General features: G+C 40.5%; 2 protein-coding genes across 2 annotated transcripts in view; one reads left to right on the top strand and one right to left on the bottom strand.

Annotated features, from left to right (window-relative positions):
* Positions 1–255: 255 nt before the first annotated feature.
* On the top strand, positions 256–18,103 carry LOC128735123 (uncharacterized). Its single transcript, XM_053829616.1, has 6 exons — positions 256–1,781; positions 1,839–2,162; positions 3,684–3,866; positions 10,173–10,747; positions 10,805–11,045; positions 18,030–18,103. Exons 1-6 carry the CDS (start codon positions 256–258, stop codon positions 18,088–18,090), a joined length of 2,910 nt encoding a protein of 969 aa, XP_053685591.1. The 3' UTR covers positions 18,091–18,103.
* A 1,602-nt stretch (positions 18,104–19,705) lies between these two features.
* LOC128734212 (solute carrier family 25 member 16-like) overlaps positions 19,706–24,035 on the bottom strand; it is a 44,501-nt gene continuing 40,171 nt past the window's right edge. The window contains exon 6 of the mRNA XM_053828275.1: positions 19,706–20,608. Within this exon, the coding sequence (XP_053684250.1) occupies positions 20,434–20,608 (175 nt within the window). The 3' untranslated portion in view covers positions 19,706–20,433. The remainder of the gene's footprint in view (positions 20,609–24,035) is intronic.

Raw genomic sequence — 24,035 nt, 5'->3', positions numbered from 1 at the left:
TTGATACGAATTGGCCATGGGCTTTTCCCGGCTTAATCCTAATACACGTTGACCATGTCTCTCTCGCAGGCTCAACTAGGTAGTCATACTATTCATAAATCGCAAATTAAAACCTATCTACCAAATGAAAATAATTGCACAAGCTAAAATTTGACTGTTTTTCTCATTTTCCTCAGATCACCACGCCAGCCCGCACGTAGCAATGATTAACGCACCGTCTAAAGCCGGCTGTCCGCTTCCCCACCGAGCTGCCCGATGGATCGGTTCGGGTCCTACTTCACTGGCAGTGGTGGAGATCGGCCAGCTTTCTCATACGGTACCGATTCCAGTTCGTCCTCGCAGTCCTACGTGCGTCCGTTCGACACAATAAGAGCCCTACACGAAACGATCGTATCGCTGCGAACCGCTCTGGAAGAAAGTCGTCAGGACAACGACCGGCTGCGGAAGCAAATCAGTGTCCGAAACGTTGTAGACGAAGGAAAAACTTATCTCCAGCAACAGAAGCAAGAGCAGGAGCCGCCAGCGGATTCAGCTGTGAAAACGCCTACAACGGACGCAACAGAGGAGAAAATTGCACCGGAAAAGAAACCAAAGAAACTGAAAAAGAAGCTTAGAGTAAGAATACCAGAAGACGAAACCGAAGAAGAGACTAAAACAACAACAACCACCACAACCACAACAGCAAAGGATGCTAAGCATCAAAAATTTTCCGTAACACCGGATATTCACATAGTGTCGCATCCAGCTTCCAGTCACTCTACGATGGCCTCCCGAATCGATGTTAAAATAAAGGTTTCCTCCAACATCAATGTAGATGGAAGCAGCTCTGAAGCAGACAGCTCGGAACCTACCAAACCAGATACGGAAGCGAAAGAACGAGAAACTTCCGAAACTCCTGAAGATGAAGATAAAACACTTGCCGAAGAGCAGGAAGAATCAACGGGAAACACTACAGTGCGAGAGGAATTCATCAAAGGAGATGCTTCCAACTTAAAGATAAACCTCACAAACGAGGAAAACCTTAGCGTGACAAAGTCCACCGAGGGTATCAATATCAAACAGCAGTCGTCGGAGAACCTCCATGTGGACGTGGATCAGCAAAGTAACGCGTCCATTTCCGAAGGCGACAATTCGGTCTTTACCGAAGATGTTGTAACCCCGGTGGAGCCGGATCCGGCAGGAGCCGCCGGTTACACGGAACCCCAACCGAGGACGTCGGTGAAGAAAAGTGAGTCCGAGAATCAGGAAGAAGTGGACGACATAGAGCTAATCTTCTCTTCCGACGACAACAAAGACATCATCCAGGAGGATTTGGTTTCGATTTCCGACTACGAACCGTGGCAGGAAACGGGACAATCCGGTACGCCGGTTCTTGTTAAATTCAGAAACCTTTCGTCGGATCAAGAGTCGCTCAAGAAGGATTCGGTTGAACGAAGCGATAGTGACACGATTGAGGGCGGAGGGTCCAGTAGGGATTTGCCGAAAGAAAAGAGCTTAGAAAGTCAGGATTCTCTGGGTGCGGATAATGTTAAAAAGAGTTTAGATTTCAGTACAAAGTCATCCAGTTTGGAGAAGGACTCTAGCCTGGATTACGGGGCAGGGGAAGTGAAACGGGACGATAGTTTCGACGTTGGTGCTATCAGTGGAACGAATACCTTAGGGAAACGATGGACGAATTATAATGTGCTCATTGAAACGGACATTTCAAAGTGTGGAATCGCTGAGGACAACATATTGGATATGGGCAGGAGAAACACCTGCCCGAATCCTCCCGCTTATAGGTAGAGAATTTACTAGTTTTAGTGATTGGTTTAAAACAATGTCATTCAATTCAGCAGACCTATCATTCACACGCGGACTCCAGCGGCTGCTTCAAACCGAAGTCCACTGGCGGTGAAGTTCTCCAGGAGTCCTCGAACCTACTCTCCGCATCAGTATCTACCACCGGGGAAAACTCTCCGAACGGTTACCGCAGCGGACTGCGTCGGTCGTTCCGACGAAGCCAAACGGTCGCGGGCGGCTCAAACGGACATCACAGCCCTCTCCCAACAGTGGCGCTCGGAGACACATCTGTCGGAGTCGGAAATAGGCTCCGGATTGTACACCCTGCCGTCAAAGTTCGTCCCGCCTCCGGCGATAGGCACACGCAAATATGTACTGCGGTAAGTACGATTCGGAACGATCGAGATTTTGGTTCCACTTTTCCCCACCATCATCGTGAGTCGGTAACATTTTCTGCAAACAAACGAGAAAGCAAACACACTTTCGGCAATCTATCAGTTTCTCACATTTCAGATCCGTGGGATTTTATCTTTTTCGTGCTGGGTCGATGATTGTGAAAAAATCCACGTTACAGAAAGGTTATGAAGTAAAATGATGCTTTTAGCTGGATGGATAACACCAAGATAAATTACTAGCCTCGCTTGGAATGTTGAGAAACATGTGATGTGTTTCGATGATAAGGGTAGAAAATTTAATACCTAAAATGTGAAGTGAATACATCATTATAATGATGTGAAATGTATACCAGTGAATGTGAGGCAAACAATATTTTTGATGCCTTCCGTTGTATACAAAGTTTGATGCTCGAGCTACTGCAATTTGATGTAAGCAATTTCTAACTTTGACTCAGTTACATTGTATCTATTGGGTAGCTAATAAGGGATTGAATTTCCACATGCAATGATATTGCCAAGAAATTATTACACCTGCAAACCAGGTGCCCCGGCAAATACTGCTAAACTGCATCGCTACCACAACTACATCATCATCTGACCATAAATATCACACGAAACATTTATAGCATTGGTTTTAAGCTAGCCTCCAGCTGGACTGTCCTTTACAGCACGTGGGAATCCCAAACCTAACCGCATCGCCTCGCATCACATTATGCAACGCAATTTATTCTCCTACGAGTAGAGCGTTTCTACCGCCCTGTAGCAGGAAACACGAAAATGTGCTGTTTTGCTGCATATGCTATAACACTAGGTATGTCGTTAGGTGGCTTCCTATGCAGTCAACTCCAATAGTTGGAGAATAAATTTAATATTCCAAATCGTTTACCATGCGTCTCCATAAAATGAACACTGATGGAGTGGCACTACGTAGCTTCTACTATATAAACACAGCATAGATATTAAAACCTCAATTTATGATTCTTTTCATACTTCATGATGCCTGAACTTTTCACCGCAAATGTCTCGTCCTCCTTTTTATTCTTTTCTATCGATGAATGTGGCGTGACTATGCTCATTTGAAATTCTTAACTGGCGATAATACTCATCTAGCTGGCGCCTCTAATCTCTTTTATAGCTGTGAACGATGTTCCGATGGTTTCGTTTCAATTACATCGTGGTACGAGCAACGACTCTTGCAGTGAAAACCTTTGATTTACGCTTTGTTTGTCTACATTTTCCTTCCAGCTACCGGTTTGCCGGTTTGGCATGCCCGCAAACAACCTCCTACCTATCTGTGTCAATTATTTCGTTACCATTGGGCACAATTTTCCGTTCCTTTCTTTTCCTTTTGTATTGTGTTCCTTAGATAAAGGTCGAAAGCCAGCAGAAGTGTTACTCTCAAGTCGGATTGTATAGTTACAGTTGTTTCAATGAAAACGTTCTATCTCTGTTTCACGCTTGCTTGCTTACGGTTGGAATGGCCGACCACCGATCTCTCGACCGCAGACCATCCGACAAAACTCAAGAAGCCCGCCGAGTGCTGTTGAGCGATATCAATTTCACCAGCATGGTACCGGAGCTGTCACGCTCGGCCGACCACCTTTGCCAGCAGGAGGAGGAGAACAACGAAAACCGGTCGCCCAACTACTGCAAGGGCAACCTGCTCAAGACGCCGGAGACCGGCAAGGGGTACGGTATCTGATGATGTTTCCGCCTGCCTAGGCGTAGGCAATGTTGCCATTAGGAAATTAGTGTGTCTGTGTGTACATCTGTTCCGTTAAACCCTGCTCAATCGCAATCCTTGAGATGGATCCTTACACCTGACATTGTTGCTTGATTTTAGGATGCCTGTTGTTAATTTCGTTTTTACTGTAACTGTCAAACCTTCGTTTACAAGTTGAAATATTGTAATTTAAAGTCAGTATACTGGTACTTTTTCTATGATTTGCGAGACTTTTCTGCTTGTTATGATACTAATAACAGTTCGGCCACTTGTAAAATCATGATTTTAAAACTCTATGTACCTTTTTCTCGGGAAGTAAACAACGTATTGGAACAAACTTTTTTGTTTTAGTATGTATTTGGAGAAGACTTTTAGAAATTTTGAGTTCTCTATTCTTTTTCTTTTCACTCAAGCTCAATATAAAATTGATTTTTTTCGACGCTCTTTAAGATCATTGTCATATACATTTACATAGAATACTTGAACTCTTGCTTCAGGTTATTCAAGCGTTTTGTATTTTTCTCAACCGGCTTTTAGTAACGCTTAGTAACTTGGCATTTGGCAAATTAAATGCCTACAATTTACAATTTTCGGATATTTTATATTGCATGCTGAAATCGATAAATGACATTTACACTTTATTGTTCTTACTAAACTGAAAATATACCTTTGAACTAACTTTGTGTTTCGGATAGAACGTAACCAGATTTTTTCGTTTTGGGAGAATTATAAGCGTTGGGTCCTGTATATTTAATGTCAATGGATTTCCCAATACTGAAAGTTGTAGACTTCCTGCTTTCCTTTCTCTACTTTACGCTTTCCGTTTTCTATTTCCCATTTTCCGTTTGCAAGTTCTGTTCTACTATCTGTCTGTATCTCTGGTTTTGGGTTTCCTGTTCTTTAATTTTTTTATTCTTATGTTTTCCTGTTTTTCTGTTCTCTCGCTTCTTGTTTCATGTATTTTTCTATTTTAGGATTTGTTTATTTTCTATTTTTTCGTTTTTATGCTGAGTTGTTTTTCAGAATTTTTCATTTTTTTATTTGTCTAATTTTACTATTTTATTTTTTTGTATTTTGGAATTGCAGTCTCCTTTTGTTGTATTATTTTTATTTAGTTTATTTAGTTTCCAATTTTTTTGGCAATTTCTTTATTATTCTTTTATTTGTTCTATTGTTTTTTTATATTATTATATTGAATCTTTACGTTTTTCTGTTTTCTTCTGCGGATTTCCTTCGAAATTTTTTTTTCTTTTACACATTCAGTTTATCAGATTCTGTTTATCATTTTTTTAACATTTCTCAATTTATATATTTGCTTCTTTTTGCAGTTTTCCTAATTCCTATTTTTAATTTCTATGTTTCTATTTTTTTATTCTTCATTCTTTATTTTTTATGGTTTTCCAATACTGGGATTTGAAATTAAATAAAAAGAAAACTATTCCAATTAAATTCTACTATCTATATTTATTCGTGACAGATATGTATTTCGCCTACGACTTGCAGACTTCATCCGTGTCTGTTTTCAAACTAACAATACAGGGTTACCTCGGTATAAGACAACCTCGTTATAAAACAATCTCGATGTAAGACAATTCGATATAAGACAAATTCCTTTGATATAGTTGGTAACGACAACAGCGCTAATTTTCCATTCCAAAAGCGACATCATGAAGATGTTCATTATTTCAAAATAATCTTCAAAATTGTAAAAACCTAATAGCTCAAACAATAGTAAATAGTTCAAAAAACGTTACCGCACAAGACAGAGCAAAATTGGCGAGGCTAAAAATGGAAAATGGAAAAAATCATGTTTCGATATAAAACAATTTCGATATAAGACAACTTTTTGAAATAATAAATTGTCATATATCGAGGAATCCCTGTATCTGTTTTTTTTTCTATTCAATCGTTTTCTAGTTTTCTGTTTTTGAGTCTTCCCGTTTTTATATATTCTGTTTTCCTGTATTTCTTTGTTGTCTTTTTCTGTTTTCCATTTTTGTATTTAAATATTTCCTGTTTTTCTATTTTTGATTTCACGATTCTCATTTCTCGGTTATCGTTATTTCTGTTCATACATTTAGTTTTTCTGCTATGCGATTTTTCTGTTATTCTACAATTTTTTGTTTGTCGGTTTTCCTGCTTTCTGTTTTTCTACTTTTTGTTTTTTCACTGATTTTTTTGTTTTTCTATATATGTGTTTTCATATTTTCTTATTTGCATATACTCAGTTTTTCTGCATGTCTAGCTGTTCCTATGCTTATTTGTTTTTCATTTTTGTATTTGAATAGTTCCTGTTTATCGTTTATTAATGATCTTCTGGTATAAATTTGCAGTTTTTTCCTTTTCTGTACTGTAATTAGTTTTGTATTCTTCAGTTTCAGTCTGTCAACATGTTTTTTTGTTTTTTCCATGGTTTTCCAATTTTTTTGTATTTCCATTTTCCATTTTTTCTGTTTTCCTGTTTCTGTTTTTCTGTTTTTCAAATTTTTGGTTTATCTGTTTTTCAAATTTTTGATTTTTCTTTGTTTTGCTTTCGTTCTATTTTTCTGTTCATCTGTTCTTCTGATCTTCTGTTCTTTTGGTTTTGTTCTTCTGTCTTTCTATTCTTCTATTCTACAATTATTCGGTTTTTCTGTTCTTTTGTTCTTTTGTTCTTTTGTTCTTTTGTTCTTTTGTTCTTTTGTTCTTTTGTTCTTTTGTTCTTTTGTTCTTTTGTTCTTTTGTTCTTTTGTTCTTTTGTTCTTTTGTTCTTTTGTTCTTTTGTTCTTTTGTTCTTTTGTTCTTTTGTTCTTTTGTTCTTTTGTTCTTTTGTTCTTTTGTTCTTTTGTTCTTTTGTTCTTTTGTTCTTTTGTTCTTTTGTTCTCTTGTTCTTTTGTTCTTTTGTTCTTTTGTTCTTTTGTTCTTTTGTTCTTTTGTTCTTTTGTTCTTTTGTTCTTTTGTTCTTTTGTTCTTTTGTTCTTTTGTTCTTTTGTTCTTTTGTTCTTTTGTTCTTTTGTTCTTTTGTTCTTTTGTTCTTTTGTTCTTTTGTTCTTTTGTTCTTTTGTTCTTTTGTTCTTTTGTTCTTTTGTTCTTTTGTTCTTTTGTTCTTTTGTTCTTTTGTTCTTTTGTTCTTTTGTTCTTTTGTTCTTTTGTTCTTTTGTTCTTTTGTTCTTTTGTTCTTTTGTTCTTTTGTTCTTTTGTTCTTTTGTTCTTTTGTTCTTTTGTTTTTTTGTTCTCTTGTTCTCCTGTTCTCCTGTTCTCTTGTTCTTTTGTTCTTTTGTTCTTTTGTTCTTCTGTTCTTCTGTTCTTCTGTTCTTCTGTTCTTCTGTTCTTCTGTTCTTCTGTTCTTCTGTTCTTCTGTTCTTCTGTTCTTCTGTTCTTCTGTTCTTCTGTTCTTCTGTTCTTCTGTTCTTCTGTTCTTCTGTTCTTCTGTTCTTCTGTTCTTCTGTTCTTCTGTTCTTCTGTTCTTCTCTTCTTCTCTTCTTCTCTTCTTCTCTTCTTCTCTTCTTCTGTTCTTCTGTTCTTCTACTCTTCTATTCTTCTATTCTTCTGATATTGTTTTCTTCTGTGCTTCTACTCTCCTGTTCTACTGTTCTCCTGTTCTACTGTTCCTAAGTTCTTCTGTTCCTATATTCTTTTGATCCTATGTTCTTCTGTTTTTCTATTCTTATTTTCTTCTGTTGCTCTGTACTTCTGCTCTTCTCTTCCTCTCTTCTGTCGTTCTTCAGTTCATCTGTTCTTCTCATTCTCGTGTTTTCTGCTTATTTTTCTAGTTTTTTGTTCTTTCTATTCAATTTTCTGCTGAAGCTTTTCTTTTTTTCTTTGTATCTGTTTATACGTTTTTTTTGTTTTTGTGATTTTTTCTTTATCGAATTTTTGCTTTTCGGCTTCTCTGTTCCTCTTTTTCTGTGTTTTTATAATTCTTGACTTTTGTTTTCTTTCTGTTTCTCAGTTTTGCTGATTTTTGGTTTCCCTACATTTTTGTTTTTTCCGCTTCAGTATTTTTTTCGATTTTCTATTTATCTGATTTTCTGCTTCTATGATTTCTATTTTCCTGTTAATCTGATTTACTGTTATCCTGTTTTATTGTTTTTCTAATTACCCTTTTGTTTTTATTTTTCACTTTTTCTGCATTTCTATTTTTCAATTTTCCGATTTTTCTTTCTGTATTCTCTTTCTCTGAGTTACAATTTTCTGTTGTTTCAGTTTGTTTTTCTTATTTGTTCCGCTTTCTGTTTTCTGATTTTATATTTCTCTAATATCTGATCTTTTTCTTTTTTTGTGTTGTGTTTTTTTTTCTGTTTATTTGGATTTCTGTGTTTCTCATCGTTTTTTCTGTTTTTTATTCTGCTTTTTCGTATTTTTTTTTCATTTTTCTGTTTATCTCTTTCTCTATTATTTTGTAGTTTTTCTATGTCATTGGTTTTCAGTTATTCTGTTTGGATGTTTTAGTTTGCGGTTTTCATTTTGCTTTTTTGTTTTTCTATTTTTCTGTTTATCTGCTGTTCTGCTTACTCTTTTTAACCGTTTTTCAATTTGGCTATTTTTACATTGTTTTTGTTTTCATGTTCTTTTGTTTTTCTCTTTCTGTTTTTCTATTTTCTGTTTGTCTTTATATTTTAGTTGAATGTATTTTTGTTTCATTTTTCTTCTGCTCTGTCTTTTGTCCTGTCATGTTTCCTTTAGTTCAGTTTCGCTTTTTTACTTTTTTGAGTTTTCCTGATTTACTGTTTCTCCATTTTTTCTATTTCTTTTTGTTTTTCTGTTTATGATATTTGAAAAGCAAAGCCCTGGGTTTATACTTGTCCTTATGTTATGTTGTATTTTCGATGTCTGATGAAGGATTCGGAATTTCCGATTTCTGACTTCTGACTTCGGATTTCTCATTTGTAATTTATAATTTATAATTTCTGATTTCTGATTACGGATTACTGACTTCTGATTTCTGATTTCTTATTTTTGTTCCCTGATGTCTAATTTCTGATTTCTCATTTCTGATTTCGCATTTCTGATTTCTGATTACTCATTTCTGATTTCTCACTTCTGATCTCTAATTTCTATTCCAGATTTCTAATTTCTTATATCTGATTTCTAAATTTCAAATTTTTAATTTCTGATCACCGATTTCTGACTTTCAGCCGGTAGGATTTCCGATATCTGATTTTTAATTTCCTTTTCTGATTTCTAATTCCTGATTTTGAGTCGGTAGGATATCTGATTTCTTGTGATTCTTATATGTAGCTTACTTCTGGTTTCTAACGATCTATGTACAATTTCAAAAATTGGGAATTCCGGGTATTTATAGTTTCTGACTTTTTTTAAGTCAAATTCTAATTTTCGGCCTTCGCTTCAACACATGCTTGTTGTTTGTTTTTCAAACTTCTTGCTTCTGAGATTCTTGCACTCTTAAGCTTCGTGATTTTTCATTAGGCCATTGCAAATCATTTTGAAAGTTTTTGTCACCCCCACCCCCCTGGGAAATTGGCTTGAAAAATCGAGGGCCAAAACAATAATTTGTAGGATATGAGTTAAATTTTTTTATAAAATCAATTGTCTGTGGGCCTGAAAAACTTGAAAAATGAGTGTACGAGTTGAGTTAACGCTTCTAGCATGAAATAGAAATGGAAATTCAAACAGCAGACTTTCCGAAAATTGGCCAAAAAAATTTTCTTTCGGTTTTGTCTTTTTTTTTATAGATTTTTGCATGCAAAATAACGTATATATTAAAAGCAAGAATATATTTGGTTTTCACGTTTAAACTTTAAATAAAAATGCCTAAAATCCATTTTTTTTGCTCGATTAAAAAATTCTCTTTGGTTTTTTTTCGCCCCAACAGCGGAGGGACAAAAACTTTTTAAAATATTTGTAATGGCCTTATTAAGCTAACGGATTCTGTGGTTTGCTAGTTTGCTTGGTTTCGTACATTTGTATTTTCGGCTCTATACTCGAACTGTCAATTTTTTTAGAAGCTATATTATGATTTTGGTTTTAACTTTCATATTATTTAGGTGTTTAAATTTAAAGTCCCTGATATGGGATTTTTTAATTGAAAATTTTTAGTTTAGATTTCAGATTTTGGGTGTTTGGTTCCTGATTTCTGATCCCCAAATCAATCAAATTAATGTCTGATATTTTGTATCTCATTTGTGTTTTTGATTTTTCTCTATAAATTTTCCAATTTAAATACGAACATCAATATCAATGTTTGTTGAACAAACATTTGACTAATTTTTAGGTTCCTAGCCATCCAAAGGGTGATAACCTGATAACCAACGATTCATCTTTCTTGACAGCATCCCTCCCAGCTTCAGCATGACTTCGCCGGGCGTCTCGCAGTGGACAGTCAACGAAAGCAGCATCGCCACACAAACCACCCAAACGGACGCCTATTGGGCCGACCGAGGTGATTCGTTCGATTCCTCCAAAAGTTACTCGCTCGGATCCCGCTACTCCACGCTGAGCAAACACCACCGCTCCCGAAGTGTTCCATCGATACGGTGTGCCATCTGCAGGCAGGGTCACCATTCGATAGCGCTGCGCCCGTCCGAAAGTATGCACTACACGCCCCGCGTTAGCTTCCAGGAGCCATCGCACAAAATCCGAGGATCGCTGCCGGATCTACGGCATGATTGCAATTGTCCCAGGCGGTATGGAGGACCGTCGCTGTACCGGATTCACGGTGATTCCGGGGGATCGACGGATAGTTTACTGGAAGAGGCGGAGGATTTTTTGCGAAGATCTGTTGAGGGAAATATCATGCATGAAGATCCCGAAAGTCACTGTGAGCCTCCACTACCATTGACCCCAGTTCCACATGTTGTCGCGACGACTAAGCACCGAAGGTGCTCCGAAAATGATATCCAAAGAGGTATTTTTATGATCAATGTTAAACGATACGAGATAGTAAACATATTTTTCCCTCCAGATTACATTCCTTCGAAACACGCACTGCCATTCTTGCCAAAAACTGCCAAGTGTCTCAAGCCGGGACACCTGGCTAAGGTGATTGCTCGCAATGGTCGAGTGGTGGTCGGACGAGTACGTTACATTGGCCCGCTGGCGGGCTGCCCAGGAGGTGATGTTGACGAAAAATACGTAGGCCTACAACTACCTAACAATCTAGGCGATTGTGATGGATCGATTGACGGAAGGAAATTTTTCGATTGGTAAGCTTTTTCAATTTGTTTAATTTTATTATTAGAATTTTTTCACCGGACAATCTAAATCAGCAAGATAAGCACTACCATCATCTCCGACAATCTGTTTGATTTGTTGTGTATTTTTTCGGGTACAGTCGAGATCCAGAACCGGTCCTGGAATGATGACCCTTTCCTCAGGCTTTACAATAGTGGCGTTTCCTCCGCAATACCTACTCTGTAAGGTAAAAATCTCCTTCTTCTTGGTCGGTGGAATAAATGGAACCGGTTTTGGAATCAGCACATGGTTACCCTCCAGAGAAGCTTCGAACGAACAAGCTACACAATGCGCACTTCCTGTATCCTTCAAAATAACTCCAGCGGCCACGGTGGGAGCCCTATACTTCGGATCACGCTGCATTTCCATTTGTCTTAATTTCGTTAGAATTTTAGATTGTTGTTTCCTCAAAGCCTCCATTTCAACCAATTCAACCTTGGAATGTAATCCCTTTTCACATTCGCGTGCTTTCTGCTTCATATATTGTTCTAACTTGTAAATATCATCATGAAGACATCCTATGTTGCGACTAAGTTCCACTTGTACCAAATTGTAACATTCACAAGGAACATAGTTGTTTAAATCACTAGCAAGTGCTCGCAGGGCTAACTCTTCTTCCATTACCCGCTTATCTGCTTTGGTCACCGAAAAGTGATTGATCTGCTCCGTAACCATCCGGACTGCATCTGCGAACTCCTGTCTATCCTTTTCAATACACCGTATCTCACACCTAATCTGCCGAATCTGAGTATCCGTCAGATCGAACCGCCGATTAAGGTCTTCGATTTTGATGTCATAATCTAACATGGCCAATGCTAAGCAATCCAAATCGGACGCCAATTTGGCGAGCTTTTGTTCCTGCTCACAAAGTTTCGATTCTAGCCTGTCAATCTGCTGTTGCATCTTTGCCATCCTTTCCAAATCTTCCTCTCGTTTCGCCCTAAGGTCAGACAATCCGGCTTCCAGTGCTCGTAACCGGACGAGATACGCTTTCAAAAGACTCAATACCTGTCGCGTGTCCTCCGCTCGTCGTTGGGCAATTTCAGCTGCCCGTTGCTCCGGATCCATGGCCATAAGACTAGGACTAAGGAAACAGGCGGCAGAACGGGAGTCCCAACGTTTGACTTCGGAAAGTTCGTCCTGAACTAATCCCTCGGTCAGTGCTTTACTGCTACTGGAGCCCAGATCTACCAGCACATCGTAATCGTTTAAACCAAGCCGTGCGATCAACGCGCGCAGGATCTCGAATAGAAGGTGCACATTTACCACTCCAATATCGGGAATTTCGAAGGCCAAATCCAGTAGTTTTCCTAACTTAACGTGATGGTGGTTGGACATTATGAAAGGTTTCGAGAATAGTTTTCCATGAATCTGTCATTGGCTTAAAGAATGCAAAGCCAACTAAGATCCTAAGATGGGTTCAGTAAGGTTCAGAAACACTGTCGCAGATCCAAATAGATTACACGCATCATTGCATGAAGGAAAATTCCTCAGAAACTCTTCGTTAACACCGTTTTGAATAACTTAAAAACTTATTTTTTCGAAATTCAATAAGAAATGAAGACTAACAAACGAAATCGGTTGATCTTTCGTTGTTATGGAGTGACCTACACCGCGATCGTTGAAATGATCCTAGTTTTCTTCTAATTCGCCAGCGGACGATGTGAAGGCAGATATGTAGTCTGCCAAATGTTTCCAAATATGATGGAGGCACTCTAGGGCCTGTTGCCATATGTCGAGCGAGATGGTTCACCCCTTCCCCCCTTTAAGCACTTTTAGATCGTTAGTAGCCGTGTACTGTGTGAATGGGTTTAAATTGGGACGCTCTTAACTCTGTTGAAGACTTCGGTGGTAGAAACTTGAATACACCATCATTAGCATAACAACTAGCTACGAGATGATGATGATGTTCAAATTTGAACAAGTGGAGGCAACGCAACTCTGAAGTTTACTGATCGAACCGACGGGCAACGAAGCGTCTTAAAGCGGTAATGAATGACTAGTCAATAGAAGGACGACACATTCAACGTGAGCAGTCTTGGTTGCCAGCAGGGATGGTTCGATCACTTTGACTCAATTTTGATTCATTTGACAGTAGCGTCCTAACCGAGCAAAATTTGACAAATTGATGTATGGGACATTTGTAGATAATAACTAGATCTACAAAAGTTACAGCAACACTTTATTCAGCAAAATTGTAAGTAATAACGAGTTCTACAAATGTCTCATACATACCTTTGTTAAATTTTGCTCGACTGAGACGGTAGTGTTAGTTGCCAGACCTACTAAGATGGCAATACAGCATTTCACTGGAGACCATCATTATATCACGCGATAGTAAGTCGATTGTAGTCGATTCCGGTACAGCTTGGTACAGCTTGTGATTCATGCATCTGCGCCACACTCAATTTCCCATTTTGCCACCAAGTATAGATCGCAGAATTTTACGCTCAAAAACTCTAAGCACTCGCCGATCAGCTTCCTTTAGCGTCCATGATTCGTGTCCGTAAAGGGCCACCGGGAGAATGAGTGTTCTGTAGAGCGCCAGTTTTGTGCGAATTTGCAAACTACGGGACTTCAGCTGGCTACGTAATCTGTAGAAAGCCCGATTCGCGGCTGCAACTCGTCGTTTTACTTCGCGGCTTACATCGTTGTCACATGTCACGAGTGTACCAAGGTATATAAATTCCTCCACTACTTCATATCGTTCCCCATCTAACTCCACCTCGGCACCAACACCACTTGGGCTCCCACGTTCCCTACCAGCAATCATGTACTTCGTTTTGGCGGTGTTAATGGTAAATCCCAATCTCGCCGCTTCCCTTTTAAAAGCCTGAAGGCCTCTTCCACTGCTCTACGGTTGATTTCGATGATATCGACGTCATCCGCAAAACCAAGAAGCATGTGAGATTTCGTGATGATAGTTCCATTCCTTTCCACGTTTGCCCTTCGTAATGCACCTTCCAAGGCAATGTTGAATAGCAGGTTAGAGAGTGCATCCCCTTCCTTCAGTCTATCCAACGTCACGAAAGCACCAGAGGTCTCCCCGCTATTCTAACGCATGATTTGGATCCGTCCAGCGTCGCACGAATCAGCGTAACTGGTTTCGTCGGAAAACCATGTTCTAGCATTATCTGCCGCAGCTCATTTCGTTTAACTGAATCGTACGCCACTTTAAAGTCCACAAACAGATGGTGTGTCTGCAAGTTGTACTCCCGGAACTAGCAACTGACGCAGCGTAAACATCTGATCCGTCGTGGAGCGACCCTCACGAAAACCAGTTTGGTGCTCCGCTAACGGTCTCAGTCTGCAGAACAGGATACGGGAAAGCACCTTGTAGGCAGAATTGAGCAATGTAATTCCTCGATAGTTTTTACACTCCTGTCGATGTCCCTTTTTGAAAATTGGGCAAATGAGGCCATCCAACCACTCATCCGGCATTTGTTCTTCCTCCCAGATCCTGACAATGATTCGGTGAATTGCTTTGTACAGCCGCTCGCTCCCCGCATTTAGAAGTTCAGCCGGGATACCGTCCTTCCCAGCAGCCTTACCGTTTTTCAGCTCACTGATTGCCTTCTTAACCTCCTCCTGTGTTGGTGGCTCCACAGCTTGACCATCGCTTACAATTTCTATCCTGTCCCTGCTGATCTCCGCATTTACCTCTCCATTCAATAGTGTCTGAATGTGCTCCTTCCACCTGGCTGCTACCGCGTTTTGTCGGTAAGCAGGATGTCAGCACTATCATTGCACATCACAGACATGGCCAAATTCCTGCATCTCACCGTTTTATAGAAACTCCGTGTGTCGTTACTGGCGTATCGCTCCTCTGCGCCGGCGAGTACGTGCTCCTCGTACTCGCGTTTCTTTAGACGATGGATTCTTTTTTCCGCAGCTCTAGTCTCTCTGTACCTTTCTTTGTTTTGACGCGTTGCCGCAGTGAGCAAACCAGCTGTTACACTGTCTTTCACGCGTCGTGCCTACCACCTCTCTCGCTGCTGTTTCGATGGCACCATGGATGTTCCTCCATAGCCCATTTATATCTTCTCCTTCTACCTACTGTTCTGCGATTCGTTGGTCAAGTTTCCTGGCGTACTCCACTACCACGCCGTCTGCCGTTAACCGCTGGATGTCGAAACGCAGCGTCCTCTCCATGCGAGCTTTCGCCGTGTTCGACAGCCTTGCGCGAATCTTACTCACTACGAGATAGTGGTCAGAGTCGATATTTGATCCCCGAAAAGACCGTACATCGATAACATCAGAAAAGTGTCGACCGTCAATCAAGACATGATCGATCTGAGAGCTCAAGTCTCCATTTGGATGCCTCCAGTGGAAAGTAGGTGCTACAGATGGCGATTCCTCTGGCCGCGGCAAAATTTATGAGCCTCAGACCGTTATCATTGGTCGACAGATGAAGCCTCTGTCTTCCAATGACTGGACGGAAGAATTCCTCCTTCCCGATCTGCACATTTGCATCTCCGATGATGATTTTCACGTCGTGTTTTGGGCACTCTCCATAGATGCTCTCAAGCCTGTCGTAAAACTCATACTTAGCATCATCGGATTTATCATTTGTCGGTGTGTATAAGTTCATTAGGCTGTAGTTGAAGAATTTGCCCTTAATCCTCGACACGCATATACAGTCATCTACGGGCCTTCACCGGATAACTCGTTGTTTTTGTTTTCCCAACACTACGAAACCGACTCCATGTTCTGCTTTTTTGCCGCCACTGTAGTAGATGTGGTACTTGAAAGATGTACCTGCAATAGAGTATACTGCACGGAACTGCCTTTCTACGGAATTTGGCCACCGAACTTCCTGAATAGCAGCGATCTCTACTCCGAGTTAGCAAACCAGCCCGTGCCGGTTCATGGAGAGTTCGGACATTCCAGGTACCAAGTTTCCAATCGTTATCCCTTAATCATTTCCTTGTCGCTTGCCGTGTCCTATACCGATTGTTCAGTCCTGAATTTCTTTCTTCGTTATTCGTGGTAATTGAGTTTTCGGTATACTACCTCACCGGCGTCCCGATACCTACATCCCACTGATGGGTCTGCCATCTTAGGTATAGCTTGCGGGATACAGCATTTCATATTCAGCGGCTCGTTCCGAGACAGACGCTGTCAGCCGCCCCTCACCTGGAGAACAGGTGCTCTAGTTCGCACCTCCTAGCTTAGCTGCTCCAGTAAGGTTCTTAGCACCACCGTTCGAAACCCCTGAGCGCTCGTAGATCCTCTTCTAGTAATGTCCGTAATGTCTAGTAATGTTGCGAAATTCATTGAGTCGCTGATAGAACTTCTGCGTCTCGCGAAAGCGGGACAGCTGCTCGAGTTCTTCGCAGTCATTCTCCTCCTGGTGGCGCTATTCATCTATCAGAACGTGGTCGATGTGAGATTCCGTCTGGTTGGGTGATCTCCAGGTGTAACGATGGTGAAAGTTTTGCTGGAAAACGGTACTACGTATGACCATGTTCTTGGAGGCAGCGAAACCGACAAGTCTTAGGCCGTTTCCGTTTATTTGCGGGTGTGCGCTGAACCGTCCAATCACCGGTGAAAATTCCTCCTCCTGACCAACCTGAGCATTGCCCTCCCCGATGATGATTTTGACATCATGTGTTGGGCAGCGGTCGTATTCGCACTCCAACTACGCGTAAAATTCGTCTTACTTCCGAGGTGAAAGCTGTGCACATTAATTATGCTAATATTAAATAATCATCTGGCCATCACTATAAAAGCCGTGCCCAGCTTGTGTATATTGCCGCAGCTCTGGTAGATGGTTTGACCATCCCTATTCGTACGTACCATCGTTCCTTTCCAGCATATCTCCTGCAGTGCTACGATGTCAAACTTGCGGCTCTGCACTTCTTCAGAAAGCACGTGAGTACTTCCGAGAAAATATAGAGACCGACAGCTCCATGTTCCTAATTTCCAAGCGTTAGTTCGTTTTCGTCGCCTGGGTCTTTGCCGATTGGTTCGATTAGAGTTATTATTAGGTACTTACGGAGTCCGTAGCTTTGGTTTTTGGTGGTTGAGACTTGCAAGGCCCACAAGACTTGCAACTCCACAATACCGCCGGAGAACCAACGCAGCTCGAAAGAGCCCTCCTTCGCTGTTAGCAAACGACCTTGGTTTCCACCGGGGTTGGTTACCCGATCTCCACCGAAATAATTGCTTGACTGAGGCGTGTCCTTGACTTCACTTAGAACTTGCTGAGATTGAATTGTTTAACTGAGGCTTTATCATATGCGGCATTGCAATCGAATAGGTGATGCGCAGAGACGTAGGGACGGCACTTCTGGAGGAGTTGCGAATAGTAAAGATTTGGTCCGTTGTAGATCGATGTTTCATAAAGACGACCTTCCTATGAGTCTATTGACCAGGGGCGGCAGTCGATGGAAGATGACTTGGGAAAGCGCTTTGTACGCAGCATTGCGCGACCATCTGGCTAAACAAAATGCTTTCGTCTTCTGAAGACACTTCTTTTGACTGATCTCTTGATTCGTAGTTCCACAAACTGCAACGACGTATTTTGCTTTAGTCTTGCAGACTTCGTCAGTGTCTGTTTTAGTTCGAAAACAAACACTGCAGTGAAGCCTGCCACTTGTAGACAAAATGCATTTCTGTCAGAGTGAAATAAATAGCAGAGTTTAACCAGGAAAAAGTTTCGATTTTTCTTTCTTTAATGTTTCTTGCCGTACCGAGAACTCCATTATGACGCCGTAATTTGGCCTTTACTGCTCAATACAATTGATCTGCTATCAAAAGCAAACATCTTATGAATTGTGAAGGACAAAAAGTTTTATTTCTAAATTTATTTTTACCGATCAGTTTGAACTATGAAATTTCTTCATTTCAACCCTCTGGAATACAAATATAATCATTGCTCTAACAAGCATCCTACATACGCTTTCGGTTCCAATAAGCCATGTTAAGCCTATTTTCTAACATTTCTCTTTCAGCGAACCACTGCATGGCATCTTTGTACCGTTTAAGAAGGTCGTCATGGCATGGAATTCCTAAGTGTTGCCAGCAGCAGTAGCAGCAGCATCAGGCAATTAATGAATGGCTTCCACGAAATCGATCACACCAACTACAGCAGCGAGGAGAGAAGTGTTTTTTCTTCTCTTTATTTTCTTCGATTCAACTAGCCGCAAGCGGTGGCGCAGCACACCCACGGTGCCACGGACCGCAATGAACACTCCACCGCTCAGCGTGTGCGACGCCGGAAGGACACCCCATTGTCCTTCGGTGGAATAAAAGTCTTTCTTTTGTGGGTGGTGGTTCATTGATGAAATGCAAAACGTGACACGTTTTCCGGGGTTTTCTTTGGTGGTGAATAGTCGAGCGAGCGACGGACGGACGGATGCTGTTTTGTGCTTTGCATTTGCTGACCGGATCGAATCGGAAGAAAAGGATGTGATTTGAGTGGATCGGATTAGTTTAGAAAAGTTTGGATGATGAACGCAACAAAAAACATTACCTAAACCGAATGAAAGATTTTAATAAGAGAATCTAATATATGTGTTGAAACAAACAGTAAGCATTTAAAAATATTACTAGTCAAGTAAAAGAAAAACAAGAATATATTTGTTAGTTTAAAGAAGAAAAAAAAAACACTACAAAAATAATCCTCTATGTGAATGTTGTGCTCAAACGGCACTATTTTTAGGATGATTCTTCGGAAATTGAACATTGATGAAAGCAAGCATAACTTAACGCAATCTGCATATATGTGCGTCCTATAAACTCTTCTGGGTTCTGGGGCATTTTATTGTTTAGAGTTCATGACATCCTTATACAGTTAAAGAACCTGAAAATTCTAATAAAAAACATTATAATTTGAAATTTAGTTGTATTTTAATTAATGCACCTGATTTAACTATCATTAGCTAAGAAAGTAGAGCTGTGACTGAAATAGCACTGAATAAGTGAAGATATCTAGTTGGAATAATGATACTATCTCTAACAATAACTGAAAAATACTGGAGTTTTTTCGTGTGGAGATTATTTCACAACCGCAGGGTTCAGAAGGACTAGTTTGATGATGATACTCCGGTACTTTACATTATTAACACACACTATAACAACAATACTTTGCTAGGATAACTTGACTACGGAAAATGTTGTACGGACAAAGAGCAGAGACAGTCAACCAGACATAAAAAAATGCACTCCATTAAAGTACGAAACATATTTTTGATATACGTGTTTGTAGACAGTTCTACTTGTTACTTAGCTTTTGGCCACCTTCTGCCAAGCAACAGAATAGTGAAACTAGTAGAGCAAACAAACAAAATGTCCCGTGTCTCCGTGAATCTGTTCCAGGGTGCTTTTCGATCGCCGTGTTAAATTGCCTAACCGTGTGTAAGCGCATACGGCAGCCTACGCAGCTAGAAAACACCAGTCTAGTTTTACTAACGAGCTGAAATACAAAAGTGATTGTTGTGAAATCAATAAGTGTGCGATAAAAACAAGTACTCGAAAATGTTATACCTGTATCCATATTTAGCTGAAGAAATGAGCCTCGGGCCAGGGATTCAAAGTCAAATAGAAACTCAGAACAACTATCAGAACTAACAATGTAACAAGTTGATTAAATAAAAACCAGCTGACGTAAGGAAAACTATAGAGCTTGCTGTTTTATTTCACCTGATCGCAAAATTCTTATTTACAAGATAAAGTTGCTCGCCATGGTTCGGCAAAAAGATCCATAAAAATAACTATTTTTTCTACATCAATCGGATGTCGCAATCGGATTCGAGCACAATGAGTATGAAAATAGTTTTGCTCACGCAAAACGACAAAGACTATCCCGATTAGGTCAAATATATTAGTTACTGTTTTTCGTTCTGCTCAAGGCAAGGGAAGTTGAAAACGAATTTTAAGTACCTTTTTTGCTACTTTTTAGGAGAAAACGCCTACACCATTGTGACTAATACTACAGATTGAGAAGAATGTTTATTTTTAACGTAAATTGAACTAGTCCAAATGTTAAACAAACGATAAAATAAATACTCTATCGGATAAGGAATAAAACTTTGAAATGGGAGTGAGTTTTCCTAACAAGCATCTAAATGCAAAAGAAGAAATCGTGCTTTTTGCCTAACTTGTAACAGGAAGACCCCGGTCAAGGTTTATTAAACTTTGTCATTTTTGTCTTGAATTAAAGCTGCTAATCTTGATAGCTTTCGTTCCTAACTGCCCTAACTAATGCCGCTAAAATGCTCTCCCTGAAAGCTCTGTCCACATTAGGTCCCGCTGTAATTGCACTCGTTTCGCTCATGTTCATTTCGCAGCAGCATTCTCACACACACGCCCACGCACAATCCACAAACCAATGCACAACGCACTTGGATGCGAGCTCTAAACCTTCATTCCGGTGTCCAGGTTGAGCGTTTGCTTCATCACCTCGTAGGTACTGAAGGAAACAGCCACCATCGGAATCGCGCGCAGATAGTTGATCGACATGCCCCGGTAGAGTCCTTTCATGACACCGTTCTCCTTGTAGATGATAGCCAAGGTGCGGAACATTCCCATGCTGGAATGGAACAGATAAAAAGAAATTAATTATTATGTAAAAACAATCCAAAATAAACAAGCAGGTTTTTCAGCCTCTTGATAGATCTCTTGGAAGGTGTAAAAATTAGCAGCTTGTTATGTGCCGCCTCCGGCGTCTATTATCGAGATTGGAGGCATACTAGCAGCGGCAGCACTAACGACTTATCTATATTTTCAACCGACCACTTTTACTTCCATCTGGGTCTAGCCGTGAAAATATGCACATCGCAAACCGACTGACGGCCGGCGTGGCGTCCTCAAAATGTGATTTCGAAATTACGCAATACTCTCGGTGCGCATCGCTCGACGACGACCCTTCCCGTTCGGCGAAGGTGCGGCAAGGTGTGTCTCAAGTTGAATCGATACGGCATGCAATGACAGTGGCCGAAACGTACTGCATTGCAGATGAAGGAATTTCTTTGTGATACAATGTTGATATTAGCATTGCTATTTTCAATATTCATGCATCATGGCTGTGTGAAATTAAGAAAAAATTAACATTGTCGGAATAAAGACTATTATCAAAATATGGATGTCACATACGTAGTTGAGGACCGTTTAAGGTTTCGTTTGCTGCTTGTAAAGTAGTGCAATCGTATTCAAGGCTGGTTTCGAGATGATTTAAATATTTAATATTCCAGTAATGTCTCCATGAGTACATGAAGCTTTGTGTAGTTGTAATGTGAGACAATCGCTCAAAAGATATGAACATACTTAAGAAATGACGAATGTATTAGTTTCTTTCCAGTAATATGCAAAAACAAAACTAGAATACTTCCAAATGCAGATGTTTCTGGCATACCTGCGAGTGAGTTCTGAGGTCGAAATCGAAATCTTAGAAAACTTGCGCCCATCACTGCGTCTCGCGTACTCACGCGATCACATAGCCAGATGGAACGTGAAATGTCTTGATTGAACCAATTCAGCTCACGCCTCTAAGCAATATGCTCTCATGGTTACCGCTTTATATGACCCACGCATGGCCACGGATTAGCATTGTTTAGCAAATTTATCAAAACAAGAATGAGCATTATCAATGCGCTTTACTTCCGAGACATCAAATTGATTTACATACATTAATTTAACATAATTACATCTCTTGGAAAAGTTAGTCACTGTGTTTTCTTAAATCTTTTTGTGTATAATAATGGATGCCATTTTCAACACGGTCATATCCACCGGTGGTACAAAGGATTCTTGTTCTTCTAAGGCTTTTTGCTGGTGACGCTAATCTTCTCCCTGCTAGATTCTAAATAGACACTGATGATAAACTCACAAATGGATGGTAAATAGCTGAATAATTCTCTATTTATCTATTTTAAACATGCAGCTATAAACTAGATTCCTTGGGGGTCCTCAGCTCCTTATTCAGCAACTCCTATCCCTACCTCTTCATGATACCATCCGGGATGCGTTCCTTAGTGGAAATCGGATAACCAGTGAAATCTAGGGTCGTATGCGGACAGGGAAGGAGACACTCATGCGAATGCTGAGTGTAAACTCTCCGCTTGCGAATGACGCATCTCGGTAGAAGGATGTTCGAAAGAGCCTGGAAATACTGAAAACCAGAGCAGAGCCAAAGCACCATGACTATAAAGTAAAAACGTGAATGGATAAACCTATAATCCAAGGTGCCGAGGGATGAATGGTAGGAGGATTCTATAAATACTCAGCCGCAAACGGATCCTGCGGAGCACAAGGCCACCCTCCACAGTAAACTGCCATTACCGCAACCATGAGGGGCTTTGATGTGGCGGACCTTTCTTGCCCCTCGACTTGTGGAAATTTTTAAAGACGACAAAATTAAAAACTAACTTCTAGGCACCGGCTGCTTTACAGTGCCGGAACCAATGGAGTCAGAGGGCTCCATTGCGCGCGCACAATGGATGTCGATCGAAATTCGGTCATCAGTTGCTTTATTATTTTTCGAGTGCAGTGGTTACCATATCCGGGTGAAACTATTTGAGATATATTGCCTCAAGACAGCACAACTATTTATGCCGCCGTATCTGTGCTTCTACATGTCTCCTACTATACACAAAATGCTTATTCATGGACTTCGAATTGTCGCATTCTGCAAATAGGACAATTATCCGAAGAAGCTCAAGAATCACGCAACAGAAATATAAAGAGCTGTCGGGAAGTCTTTTAGCGAAAATGCACAAGAGAGAAAGCAATGAAAGACAAGTTTTTTAAGATTGCCTACCCTTCGAATCCGCTTATTTTAAATATGCAAAATTCAGGACCAAAATGTGACAACATCCCTATGACCCAAAAGATTAGAGTTAGAAGTTGATGTCCCGAACGTAAGCAGCGCAGCGTGGAAAATGCGCAACTACCCCTTGTTTTTAACAATACAATTGGTATTGATATGCTGTTTCAGTGTATGCAAAACTAATGTCTCGAATGATTGACAATTCTTTACATATTTCCAATCGCGTTGCAGACGCCGAACATGTGTAAAAACAAAACTTCGACGTCCTCAGAAGCCTAGAGCCGGGGTGGCATGTGTCGTTTCAAGCAGTCGTCTCTATTCAACTTGATCTTGCACGTTGAGCCAATCTATTCCCAGTGCAGGTAGGGTTGCTATAGAAAATTGTTTACGTCGCACTATCATCCAGCATTCTTACGACGTGTCCGGCCTACCGAACCTTCCGACTTTCGCATGTAGCTCATGATTCATACGCCCACGTCACGATTTCAATTTGCACTCCGCCAAATACCGTCCGCAGTACCTTTCGCTCGAACACGCCAGCGGCGCGTATGTCCTCTGTGAATTACTGGTCTAATAAGGGTTTTGTACATCGACAGCTTCGTACGGCGGCGTATACTTCTTGATCGTAACGTTTCGCGTAGGGCAAAATAAGCCTGATTTCCGGCTTAAATGCGCCGGTGGATCTCCTCACTAGTATTGTTGTCCGTGGTCGCCAGCGACCCCAAATACACGAACTCATCTACCACAATGTCTTTTAGGTCGTCGACGTCAACGATTGCCGTTCGTGGGAAGCACGCGTTTATCTTCGACGCATTTTTAGCCCAATCCGCCAGAACCCCGCTTTCAGTCTGGCGTAGATTACCTAGAAGTTGGCTACCCTTGGTAAAAATAGTGCCTTTCGTTTCGAAGCCCGCCGTCGATTGACTGTATCGTATGGTGCCTTCAATCTTCCCGCTTCAATCTTCCCGCTTCTACAAACGATGTAACTGGTGGTATCAAAGACCTGAACACTGACAAAAAACTAGGTACAGACGACCAGTGCTTCGAAAAAAAACTGTGCTGAAAAAATAGTTCACTGCGTGAAAAATCTTTTCCATTTGCTAGGAAAACGTCCTATATTGTTCCAATTCACAAATCGGGTAATCGAAACTATGTTTCTAAGTACCGTGGTGTCTCGCTTCTTGTTGTCTTA

The sequence above is a fragment of the Sabethes cyaneus genome, chromosome 2 (genome assembly GCF_943734655.1).
Source record: "Sabethes cyaneus chromosome 2, idSabCyanKW18_F2, whole genome shotgun sequence".
NCBI classification, from domain to species: Eukaryota; Metazoa; Arthropoda; class Insecta; order Diptera; family Culicidae; genus Sabethes; species Sabethes cyaneus.
Note: the sequence above shows the minus strand (reverse complement) of the source record. Positions and strands in the feature narration are given on the sequence as shown.